General features: G+C 35.9%; 1 protein-coding gene across 3 annotated transcripts in view; it reads right to left on the bottom strand.

The window, feature by feature from the left end:
• The window catches only part of atp1b2a (ATPase Na+/K+ transporting subunit beta 2a), a 28,330-nt gene that overhangs the window by 2,213 nt on the left and 12,733 nt on the right, over nucleotides 1–13,384 (bottom strand). For 2 of the 3 annotated variants that reach the window (XM_016549602.1, XM_016549600.1), the window contains exons 3-7: nucleotides 12,944–13,048; nucleotides 11,277–11,482; nucleotides 9,364–9,423; nucleotides 8,223–8,318; nucleotides 7,137–7,992 (exon numbers count right to left, since the gene is read on the bottom strand). In XM_016549602.1, the coding sequence (XP_016405088.1) occupies nucleotides 7,819–7,992; nucleotides 8,223–8,318; nucleotides 9,364–9,423; nucleotides 11,277–11,482; nucleotides 12,944–13,048 (641 nt within the window). In that variant the 3' untranslated portion in view covers nucleotides 7,137–7,818. Of the gene's footprint in view, nucleotides 1–7,136; nucleotides 7,993–8,222; nucleotides 8,319–9,363; nucleotides 9,424–11,276; nucleotides 11,483–12,943; nucleotides 13,049–13,384 lie in introns of those variants that run through there. The other variant, XM_016549601.1, reaches the window with a different exon arrangement.

The raw sequence follows: 13,384 nt of genomic DNA, 5'->3' as shown, positions 1-13,384 counted from the left end.
GTGCGTGTGAGTGTGTGTGTGTGTGTGTGTGCGTGTGTGCGTGTGAGTGTGTGTGTGTGTGTGTGTGTGCGTGTGAGTGTGTGAGTGTGTGTGTATTGGTGTTATTTTAGTATCATTTAGATACTATCATAGTTTTTATTAATATTTCAAATTAGTTTTTGCTTTTCTTTTTTTCATTTTTCATTTATTTTTGCTAAAATTTACTTAAATTTGTTGCGTTTTTGTCACTTTATTAATTTTTTTTATTTCAGTGTTTTAGTTATTTTAGTGCATCAAGTTAAACTAAATGAAAGTGAGAAATATTTCCTTGGCAACAAGTTAAAATAAAATAAGTTTGAGGTTTTTATATTTTATGTCAGTTAACATTTACATAATTTCAAGTAACAAGTTTTCTATGATTTGTAATTTTAGTTAACTATAATAAATATCAGCTATTGGCTAATCTGTCTCTTTCCTCTGCTCTCTCTGTTTACAGTTTTTGCCCGTTGCTTGAACACTATAGACACATGCTTAGACCAAAGTAACAAAACTTGAAGCTTTTGTTACTATACCTTAAACACAGTGTAACCATACCTTAAACAAAAGCGCCAGGATCCATGAGCCCACTTGCGCACAGTTGTGTGTTTCTGTGTTTACAGTAGTGTATTTTGTTTTATTTTTGATTTAACTGAATTTACTGTACTGTAAAATATACTACTGTAATGTAATGATTTTGAAATCAGTATTTCATTTTTTGGTTGTTGTGAAAACATGCCCTCTGTGGAACTGAATAAAAACATTGAAAACAAAAGACTGCAGTTTTTTTTTTTTATATAAAGTAGACCAGTGTGTTGCTGCTGATCTGAAAGTGTATTCATATGATGCAAGTGGGTATCATTTTGTCATCAGAGTGACATTTTGACAAAGGATTGTTAGGTTTTGATAGCAGAGTTTCAATTTGACATAGATGTGAATGGTTTATTTCCCAGTGTTGTGTCTTATTTGCTTGTGTGTAGAGTTTTGACACAATGAGCCAAATTTAGCAAAACGTGTGTAAGCAATAGGCAAAAACTGTAATTACAATGAAGCAGTGTGTAGTTAGCATGAGGTATAGATATTCTAAACTGCTGAAGAAAACAAAAGAGTTTAACTGTTATCAGACTGATTCGTCAGTCACACACACTGACTGTGTTCTGTGCTGCAGGCTCATGGAGGCCCTAGGCCCTCTGGTGGGCTTTTTCACACTAATACAAACACTCCCTCACAACATGACAAAGCTACTTAAAGGTCCCCTGAAATGCTTAGAAACACGCAGCGTTACTCTGTGTTGACGTCATTTTAACTGAAACAGGAAGACAGGGCGGGACATATCAAGCAGCCCCGCCCCTTTTTAAAATAGCCAATAGCGTTCGTTTATATCACAGCTTGGGCTAGAGCCGTTCAGAGCCGTTGAGCTCCGTAAAGCCGCATTTGACAGGGTATGCCAGCCACAATCTCATCCATATTGCCATAAAATATAGCATTCTGTGTAGAATTCAAATAGCTCCGATACATTTTGTGGTCTGCGCCACCTCACGCATGTGATCCGCTCCGTGCTATCGTGTCTCTGGACCGGAGCAGAGTGTGTGTGCGGTGCGATGGTTAGCGTGACACAGCGCGAAACCAGACTTCTTTTTTTCCTCAATGGAAAGCATATTTACACTGTTTGAATCGTTCCCTGTCACCTATATAGTGCACTACGTGCCATTCACTGAACAGAAAATACTAATTCTGTGGACAAGTAACCGATTTCAGCCGCGGCTTCAGCATCTATTTTATAGTGTAGGGGGCTAAATAAATCAATAAATCCACTGCTCTCTTGTCTCCTCTGAGGCTGGGTCTCTAAATAGTGTTCTGTGCAGAACAGTTAGCATTTTTTGCTCAAACTTTCGGCATGGCATTAGAGCTGGTACACCATTGTCGCTTGCGAAAACACAATGACGACGCTGTGGGTGGAAACTTACAGATTAAGGGGTGGTAATATTATAATGAGATCCCTTTGCCACGTCACCAAGCAAGAGAAATCAGACGCGCTCGTTTTCTCAGACGCTTGCAGAAAAAGGCTTCCCAAAACAAAGTTACTGGGTTAATCTTTTTCACGTTTCCTTGGTTGGTAGATGCACCGGGGACCTGATTATAGCACTTAAAACCTGGAAAAGTCCGATTTTCATGATACGTCACCTTTAAAATGTGCAACATTGATATTAACGTAAGAGTGGCTGCAGCTATTTGAATCTTAAAGGTGCGAGACTTGCGTCTCGGTCATTTTACCAGCTCCTGATGCGACTTGATATTGCAAACTGGCATTTTGGCATTATATTATTATCGTAATCATGAACATTCAGCTTGTAGTGCAAATAGTTTTACCGTTTAAAGCACTTTGTTGTTTTTCTGTTTCTACATTTTTTCATGGTGAGTGTGCATGCTACCCTTACGAAAATGAACCATGGTTTTACTACAAATAAACCAAAAAAGCATGGTTACTGTAGATAAATCATGGTAACCACAAATTAACCATGGCTTTTCTGCACTAACCATAGTTTAACCATGGTATTTGTAGTACAACTATCCCAGATAGCACAGGTACGTCTGCAAGACGTCTGTTAAAGATACTTCATCTGGAAAGCGTCTGCTGTACAAATATCTGATAGACGTCTCTAAGATGTCCGTTTTAAATCATAAACATCTTAAAGACATCTTCTAAACGTCTAAAGAGTCTCTGTGATCTTCTGGTCCTGCAAGGTGAAATGTTCTCGTCTCTTATTTGTACACTAGATGTCGCTGTGTTCCTAATGTTATGATTTATGAGCAGTTCGTCGGGGAAGTCAAGTCTCAATAGATCTTTACACATTTGGCCAATAAATTCACACAAACTCTGACATTCTGAGGAACAAAGACATATCTTTACAAAATCCCCAGTTTCTGTTGCTCAAACGGTGTCAGACATTAAAATACTCAGATGAAACAATGTTACGGGTTGCTCTTTCAAAGCTCAAGGACTCTCAGTTAAATGTATCAACTTTGGCTCAGATGTTTCTCTGCCTTGTAGGATAGACGCAAAATAGACACATTTGTGTCATTATTTGTCATGCAGTAAGAGTACAGAGCAATAAAATGGATGTTTTAAAGCAGCTCAGATCTTTTAATCTTGGAGGAACTTGATGAGAAATGTTTGAGTTTATAGTATCTTGGCAAATCTGAGCCCAGTTTGAGCCGTTATTCAGATCTCTTCTGGAACTGGATTGTTTCTTTTATTGGGGTGTTTTTCTCCATTTAATCTCAGTGTTTCTCAACTGGTGGGTCACGACCGATAAATGTGCCGCAGGTCTGATCTGAATGCAAACACGAACACGCAACTAGCCGTGTGATGGTGCATAGTTAAGATAGTAAAACAAATAGACTTATCAGGAAACACTTCCCGTATCTTTTGTGGCTAAAGTCAAAGGTTGTGTTTCCAGTCAAACGCTCCAATAGTTCAGCACAAATTCATGTGGTAGAAGCCTAAACTTTCAATGATCATATTCAGCTCATGTTAATAATGTTTGTACAGTATCTTTTGTTTGATTTTCCCCAGAAATGAGTTAAATCTGAGAAAACCTCCCTTTGGGGGTTTGGAAGGACAGTTCAGAAATTAAATATGTATAATCGATAGTCTTTGCACCTTGAGACCGTGAGATCTTTATTTAAATAAGATTCTGTAGACAAATATGTTTGTTAAACACAAAATGTTTTTATTTCCTGTTTCCATTTTTTTCATTTATAATGATAATCATTTGTTTTTCGAATATAAGTTTCACAATTTTCATGTCAGGCAATATATAACAGTATATTCAGGATATTTAATAAGATACATCTAGTTTCTGAGCAGTGTTTTTACAGAGAGTGAAGAAAGAATAAGACACCGTCTCACTATGAAGGACAGATGAGAAACCGGGATGAGTCTGTGAGCTATAGAAGTCATCCGGCGAGAACTCAAAGTGACGAGCGTGTCGCGTTATTGGTCTGGAGAGAAACACAGACGGGGACAAAGAGCTCAACGGTGCCGTCAGTGTGTGTGTGAGTGTGTGTGTGTGTGTGTGTGTGAAAGCTCTCAAATGAGGGTAGCGCAGGTGTGTTTGTCGATGCCATTGTTTGTGTAAGCATCGTTGATATTGTTGAAGCGCATAGGCTTTGTTGAAGATGTAAAGGTGCGGTCACTTTTGTGAAATTTTACAGATATTACAAATAACACCAAAGTCACTATCAAAGCAATCAGCTTTCTATGGAAGCCCATTTCTTCCACGTAAGAAAAACAAATCATGCTTTGGTAAGTCATAATTATGAGATAAAATGTCAAAATTGTGACATAAAAAGTCATAATTATGACTTTAAAAGTCAAAATTATGGCATACTGAGTCACAATTATGAGATAAAAAGTCAATATTATGACAAAAGGTCAACTATGACTTTAAAAGTCAAAATTGACATACCAAGTCAATTATGAGATAAAAAAGTCAAAATTATGACAAAAAGTCATAATTATGATTTTAAAAGTCAAAATTTACATACTAAGTCAATTATGAGATAAAAAAAGTCAAAATTATGACAAAAAGTCATAATTATGGGACAGAAATCTGAAATGTATGACTTTATAAATTGAAATTACGACTTAGTCATAATTATGACATAAGTCATAACTATGAGATGAAAATTTGAAATTATGACTTTAAAAGCCAAAATTATGACATACTAAGTTATATTTAAGAAATAAAAAGTCAAAATTATGACATAAGTCATAATTATGAGATGAAAAGTTGAAATTATGACTTTAAAGTTGAAACTGACGTAATAAGTCAATTATAAGATAAAAAGTCGAAATTATGACATTCTAAGTCATAATTATGAGATCAAAAAAACTAAATTATGACACTACGTTGACTTAAAAATTTATTAAATTAATACTAAATCTACTAAACCAAAATTATGAGATTAATAAAGTTCAAATTTATGATATAGTATTTGTTTGCCATTTCTAATCTCATAATTTAAATTTAGTATGTCAATATTGGCTTTTTATCTCATAATTTCGACTTTTTGTCTCATTTTCCTCGTAAGTTCAACTTTTAAAGTCATGATTGCAACGTAGTATGTCAATTACGACACATAAAGTCATAATTTCGTCAGAATTCCATCTCATAATTCTGACTTTTAAAATCATGACTTAAACATGATTTTTTTTTCTTAGCTGGTGGAAATAGGGAACTTTTTCACTCTCGCACGCAACACCCGATCGCACAGAATCCTGTTTACATGACTGGTTTTTGCTCGCGAAATTGCGCCAAGCAACCGCGACTTAGCACGTGAGATCATTGGTGATTTCATGCACTGTTCCCATGGTGATGATGTCCCAAATTCCTGTCTGCTTGAATTTTCCATCTTATGGAAATGAATAAACGGTATGAACAATGTGCGTGATCTACCCTCGCGGTGGTGATGTTCGGCACAGCGACGTGCTAATACGCATCGCTGCTGCGTCTAAAGTACAGAAGAGTCTGAAAGAATGTGCAATAATTCGATTTACCGAATCTTAAAAACATATAAAATCTATCCCATGATGTAGAGTGGTCAGGCAGCACACGTGAAGTAGATCTTAGTAAACGTACGGCAGGCAGCGTAAGTTTAGCACATGGCTAATCTAGCTATTAGTCACTGCTCTGTGTAAACATTGAACCGATCCCAACATCAGGCCTTTAAGTTCTGTGCTGATGTGCGACGGATAGACTAGTGACGTTACTTTGAAAGTTTGGCCGCGTTCGGCTCTTTTTTCCCCCCACACACTTTTCTAACACACACCCTCCAGTGTTTCAAATGCACAACACTGTGGCAGTAACCCAGTAGAAACAGCACATTCACTAGTGGGGGCAAATTGTAGGACTGTGAGAAACAAACACAGACAGGTCACCCGCGCCGTCGACGCAAGGCTAGTGGTTCGCTAATAAGCACTACGCTAATGTCTCGCTCACAAATCAGGAGTCTGACTTGTCCGTTCGACTCGAATCCCCTTGAACACCCAAATGTTAAATCACATAATAAAAATCTAAGATTCTACCAAAGCTAGGAAGAAACGAACTAAAAATTCAAGAAATATATGCAGCTAATGTTTCCGCTGTGCTAACGGGTGCTAACCCATGATGTGCTCAACAATACTTTTTGGGAAGAAAACACACTTGTTCATTCATCTACGTTAGTAAGTATTGGATTGGCAAATTTTTATCTGAATTTTTACACCCTTTTCTTCATAACTACTCTCTTCGTTAACTACCTCCGATTTTGCATTATTTACAAGTATTAACAGTACACTCACGGACCAGAAGGTATTGCTGTGTGCACATTTAGAAAGATGGGTCGTACCGTTCTGGACGTTATCAGTGGATTGGGCAAATTATTGGCGAACTGATATGGTGCAGCTTGAAGCTGATTGGCTAATGTGTCAGTCATCGAGTGCAATCTGAGCATGTGCAGAACGTCAGCTAATTGTTTCAGTTTAACTAAGCTTGTGTGTGTGTGTGTGTGTGTGTGCGTGCGTGCGTGCGTGTGTGTGTGTGTTTGTGTGTACGTGTGCAAGTTTTTTTGAGAAAGTAAAAATGCACAAAGTTTGCTGTAAGGGGTAGGTTTAGGAGTAGGGTTGGTGTAGGACAATAGAATATACAGTTTGTACAGTATAAAAATACGCCTATGTATGGAATGTCCCCATAAAAAGTTTTTTTGAGAAAGTAAAAATGCAGTTTGTTTGCTGTAAGGGGTAGGTTTAGGAGTAGGGTTGGTGTAGGACAATAGAATATACAGTTTGTACAGTATAAAAACCATTACGCCTATGGAATGTCCCCATAAAACATGGAAACACAACATGAATGTGTGCGTGTGTGTGTGTGTGTGTGTGTGTGCGTGTGTGCGTGTGCGTGTGCACGTACGCGTGCGTGTGTGTGTGTGTATGAGTGAGTGTGTGTGTGTGTGTGTGTGTGAGTGAGTGTGTGTACGTGTGTGTGTGAGTGAGTGTGTGTGTGTGTGTGTGTAAACATTACAGTGTTACAAAAGTGTCTTCACAAACGTTGTATATATAAAAAATAAAAACCACACATCAGATAATAAATAAATAAATAACATTATAAATGTACCTTAATTCAGAAATAAATAAATGAACAAACGGATAAAACAGATATCAGGTTAAGAGAGCGATATGTGACAGATATGATTCAAGTCTGTAATGATTTTTATGCCTCTACTTTGTTAATTCATCATATATGCACATTTCCTAAACCAGATTTGACCTCATTTGTGTTATTTATTATACACTCAGTTAAAGAAAAGCCATTATATAGACTAAACGAGTGAATCCAGGTCACATTTTGGCTCGACATCAAAAGAAAAAGGTAAGAAATTATATTTTGCATACAGAAAAAGAAGCCTATTTTATATTTTTCACATCATGATGTTGTTTTCCTATATTTGGGACAAAAGTTAAGCATGTTTTCTTCATCTGAAATATTATTTCTTGGCAGGTTTTGGATGATTGTGGTCCGTCTGAATTCACTGGATTGTTTTGTGATGATTATTGTGATGATGTTTTGTGAACGACAGTCAAGAGTACTCAAAACACACAGAGATACAAAGACACATACACACACACACACGCACACGCACACAGAGACCGTCATGTAGACAGGAGAATGGGGACGGACAAATACATCGAACACTTTGAGATATGAATGACTCCTACAATCTCCTGTGTGTGTGTGTGTGTGTGTGGCAGATGCAGTTGCTCTACGCTTTGTTGATGCGCAGCTTGAAGATCACGCGGCCAGCGAACTTGTCTCTTTCGCTGATCTTGAACTGAATGGTGTTAGAGTTGGAGTTGATCGTACACTCCACGTTGACATCCGTGTTGAGAGAGATGTTCATGAACTTCACAGCCACCAGGGGCTGAGAATAATTCACCTATAACACACGCAGAGAGAGAGGTTACACTCGTATATAATCACACATCAGTGTGACTGTGTGTGGTTCAGTTATTCCCTACGCAATGATGACAAAATGTCCCCACAAAATGAGGAAAACGGCTTATAAATCATACAGAATGACGTGTTTTGAGAATCTAATGCCTGTAGTTTTGTGTGCGTGCGTGCGTGCGTGCGTGCGTGCGTGCGTGTGTGTGTGTGTGTTCTTGCCTGTGCTCTCTTGCCGTAGTATGGATAGTACATGAGGTTGAAGGATCCATTTGGAGGGAAGTATGCGATTGTACCAATACTCTCCGAATCTTCCTTCTACACACAACAAGAGAGAAATCTCAGTGCAATGTAAAGCACAGCGGTTCTCGAGCAGAGGACCTCAAGATGACTTAGAATGGGCATTAAAATATGCTAAAACAACTAAAAACCAATAGTTTTTTGTCTCTGAAAAAAAAAAACAGATACATGAGGAAGCCTCATTTTAACCACATATAAAGCCTGACATATGAAATAATAGTCTTGCTGAGTATCATATTTGCTCCATCAGGCTTTTACGACTCATATAGTCTGATGCAGTGAGAATATGGAGGGAAAATAGCTCAGTTTTATTCAGAGACTCAAACTGAGCAAAAAACATGAATTTGCTGCAGATGCTGATATTTCTATGATGAGATTCTGATGCTTGTGCTGTAAATCAGTGAGATCTTTCTAACAGTGCAGCAGATACTGAAAATGATCTGAATATCAGCGGTCGCTCTATATCTGCAGTAATCTGTCTCAGTGAGATGAGATTGAAATGCTCCAAACATATAATGCAGTGATTGAGAGCTGAAGAAATGAGGATCAGATTTGAGACTCTAAAACATGATTGATGGAGAATCAAGTAAAGCTGAGCTGCTTCAGTCCAGTAAGTGTTCATCTGGAGATATTACTGCAGTTATTCTGACGCTTACTTGATCAAAATCAGTCAAGATCTGACACGAGAAGCACCAGCTACAGTTACACTAAAAGAGCTTTTACTGGATAAACACTCTAAACTATCAATCAGAGACAGAAGACATGCAGGAGATTGAGTGAGAAACAGCAGAGTTTGATCATGATCATGATTTAGAAATGATGCAACGCTACATGTCTACTAACCACAGAATGCATGAGAGTTTAGCACTAGTTAGGGCCTGTACTGTACTAGTCTACGGTTAGGGATGCTAAGTGTGCAGACTAGTCTTTTTCTTACCCACTCATCTCCATCTTTATACCTCTGAGTATGAGGGATGCGGTGAACAAACATTACAGATGTAATTCAAGCTTGGCTGGCCGTTATTGATGAAGGTTGGCTGAAGGTCAGGTAGATCTTACTCACCCTTGCTCGACAGGTGACATACGGAGACCTTCCTTTCTCACCTGGCAGCAGCCCAATCACCTGCAGGAGTGAACGAAGCAGCTTCAGCATCTTCATTCAGCATTAAAAGCTAACTGATCTGAGCTGGCTAATGATTTCTGTTGCTATTTGCATTTTCGGCTGCATGCTAGTTTTCATTTGGAAAAAAATGTGTTGTTGCTTTTGTAAGTGTTCCGTTTTAACAGAACTCAAGTGAAGTATAGATTGCCCAACATATTACTAAAGTATAGTAGTGAAGGACTATTATTAAAATACTTCTCACCTCTGGCATCTAGCATTACTTAATTTATTGTTTTACATGCATTATTGAACTTCTCTGTTTCTGCCACAGAAAAATAATATAAAAAGGTAATTACAACGTTTTATCTCATAATTCTGTGTTTATAACTCACAATTTGGACTTTTTTCTCAGAATTTTGAGATAAATCTGGAATTGCAAGACGTAAATGCCAAATTATGAGATATAAATGCAGAATTATGAGAAAAAAGTCTGAATTGTGAGAAAAATCAGTCTGAATTATGAGATATAAATGCAGAATTATGAGAAAAAAGTCTGAATTATGAGATATAAATGCAGAATTATGAGAAAAAAGTCTGAATTATGAGATATAAATGCAGAATTATGAGAAAAAAGTCTGAATGGGGGGGGGGATCTGAATTATGAGATATAAATGCCAAATTATGAGATATAAATGCAGAATTATGAGAAAAAAGTCTGAATTATGAGATATAAATGCAGAATTATAAGACATAAATGCCAAATTATGAGATATAAATGCCGAATTGTGAGAAAAAAGTCTGAATTGTGAGAAAAATTCTGAGTTATGAGATTTAAATTCAGAATTATTACATAAATGAAGAATTATTTAAAAAAAGTCTGAATTATGAGATATAAATGCAGAATTATGAGAAAAAAGTCTGAATTGTGAGAAAAATAAATCTGAATTATGAGATATAAATGCAGAATTATAACACATAAATGCCCAATTATGAGATATAAATGCAGAATTATGAGAAAAAAGTCTGAATTATGAGATATAAATGCAGAATTATAAGACATAAATGCCAAATTATGAGATATAAATGCCGAATTGTGAGAAAAAAGTCTGAATTGTGAGAAAAATTCTGAGTTATGAGATTTAAATTCAGAATTATTACATAAATGAAGAATTATTTAAAAAAAGTCTGAATTATGAGATATAAATGCTGAATTATGAGATATAAATGCTGAATTATGAGATATAAATGCTGAATTATGAGATATAAATGCTGAATTATGAGATATAAATGCCGAATTGTGAGAAAAAAAGTCTGAATTATGAGATATAAATGCTGAATTATGAGATATAAATGCTGAATTATGAGATATAAATGCCGAATTGTGAGAAAAAAAGTCTGAATTATGAGATATAAATGCTGAATTATGAGATATAAATGCTGAATTATGAGAAAAAAGTCTGAATTGTGAGAAAAATAAATCTGAATTTTGAGATATAAATGCTGAATTATGAGCTATAAATGCCGAATTGTGAGGGAAAAAAGTCTGAATTGTGAGAAAAATTCTGAATTATGAGCTATAAATGCAGAATTATGAGAAAAAAGTCTGAATTATGAGATATAAATGCTGAATTGTGAGGAAAAAAGTCTGAATTGAGAGATGATATAAATGAAGAATTCTGAGAAAAAAGTCAGAATTGCTAGATAAAAAGTCTCAGTTATATATTTAGTTTTATTTATTCGGTTGCAGAAACGGGTTTCCATAGTAAGAAGCTTCCAGAGGCTGTGACTGATCAATAGATGGCAGCTGTGAACATCGTGTGTAGTATTATTATTATCATAAGCTGTGCACGGCCGTTCTGTGATTGGCCAGTTACCCGGTTGAGTTTGATGAGCACGCAGGGTTTTCCGTCCTGGTATCCGTATGTGTGGTCGCTGAGTCCGGAACAGTCTTCCAGCACGGTGCGGTTGAACTGGCAGGAGCGTTTGGGGTTGTTGCGCACCTCTCCGCTGTCCTCCTGGGTGAAGTACTGATCCGGGACGCAGGCGTCGTTCTTCATCACCTGCTGAGAGTCGTTATAGGCTGCAGAGAAACACAGAGCAGACGTCAGGCTTTCTTTAGGATCCTCCTCCCGAGTTTCCTGAAGCAGAGTCACGATCGTTCGCTAAAACTGACACTGTTATAAAAACAGTTTTTCGTCAATTGGAATAAAGCTGAAATAAATTTAATTAAATTATAATTATTAGATGAAAAACTTCTACTACATGATAATCAGTGTTATTTCGTTTTGGTTATTATTTTGAACTAGATTTTTTATTTATTTTTTTTTATAGTTTCTGCTTTCATGTTAATATTAGTTAAAGTTTTAGTAATTTTGTTGTGTGTTTTTGTCATTTTTGATTTTTGAAATATGTCTATTATTCAGTTTTAATTTTATTTATTTTAGTACATAAAGTTAAACTAAATGAAAATGAGAAATGTTGTCTTGGAAACTAGCTGAAATGTAATTTATTTCAAGTAACGCAGATGTATTTTTATGGTTTTAGTTTTAGATTTATAACCCTGAGGAAAATAAGAAAAGTTGCCTTTTTTATAATTTTTTTATAGCTGTAAACAAAGATTATTGGAATAGGTTTTACAAGAAAATACTGTTTTTCAGTCTTTCTACTTCAAAATTTAATGTTTAATTCAATTACTTGCCATTTCTGTAATTTCATTTGTGAAATCTACTTGCAATTTTCGAGTGAAAATGTTTTTTTCTGTGTGACTGAAATACATTTAAATTGAAGCACTAAAATTACTAACTGGAAATGAATAAAAACTTTAACTTAAACTATAAAAATAAAAGAAACCTAAATAATAATAATATTTAAAAGAAACAAAAACTGCTAAAAACTGTTCAAAAGCACATTAGAAAATTACTAATAATTAAACTGAAATTAAAATCTGAACATATAAAAATTAAAATAAAAGAAAATTGATAAAAAAAAAATTAAATTATTAATAAAACTGTAATAAATAGTACTGAAATAACACTTGCCTGTAGAATTATACACTCTTATGATACTTGTATGGTGATTTTTGTTCTTTTAGGATCTAAAAAGATGTTGAATGGACCAAATGGTAAGAAGATTCTCCAAAAATTGACATTTTGATTCCACGAATGAAGGAAAGTCATGAGAAAGTCATTAAACGTCATGAGGGTGAGTAAATCAAAGTTTATTTATGTGTGAATTGTTCCTAAAACACAGATACTTGACATTGTGGTTGTGACAAATTGCAGATTAACAAATTTATATTTTTCTTTATGCATTTGATAACTTACATTGCATTGAAGGCATTTTTGTTTTTATCAGTTCATGTATTCACTGGGAATCGAACTCATGACCATGGTGTTGCGAGCGCCATGATCTATTCTTCCAGATGAAAACGCACACATGGACTGCGATTGTGAGTCAAAAATGTAACTATTTATTGCTTGCAACATCATTGCATGTTGTTTCATGTACCCTTTTGTAAAAATCTGTGTTTCTATTTACTTACGTGCAAGAAAGTTGTCCAGAGCCTGAACGTACGAGTCCCAGCTCTCTGTTTTCTCCACATTATAAACGATTTCTAGTAGATCCGTTTTTGGCCGAATCATCATGCCTAGAGAAACACACAGAGTCAGGAGATTGCGTGTGTGTGTGTGTGTGTACCTGGTATTTATCATGTTATGGGGACCAAATGTCCCCACAAGGATAGTAATACTAGTAAATTTTGACCTTGTGGGGACATTTTTGAGGTCCCCATGAGGAAACAAGCTTGTAGATCATACAGAATGAGTTTTTTTGAGAAAGTAAAAATGCACAAAGTTTCCTGTAAGGGGTAGGTTTAGGGGTAGGGTTGGTGTAGGGCAATAGCACATACAGTTTGTACAGTATAAAAACCATTACGCCTATGGAATGTCCCCATAAAACATGGAAACACAACATGTGTGTGTTT

This window comes from Sinocyclocheilus rhinocerous, unplaced genomic scaffold (genome assembly GCF_001515625.1).
Source record: "Sinocyclocheilus rhinocerous isolate Xijiao unplaced genomic scaffold, SAMN03320098_v1.1 scaffold404, whole genome shotgun sequence".
Classification (NCBI taxonomy): Eukaryota; Metazoa; Chordata; class Actinopteri; order Cypriniformes; family Cyprinidae; genus Sinocyclocheilus; species Sinocyclocheilus rhinocerous.
The sequence above is the reverse complement of the archived record's forward strand: the minus strand, read 5'-3'. Positions and strand labels throughout refer to the sequence as shown.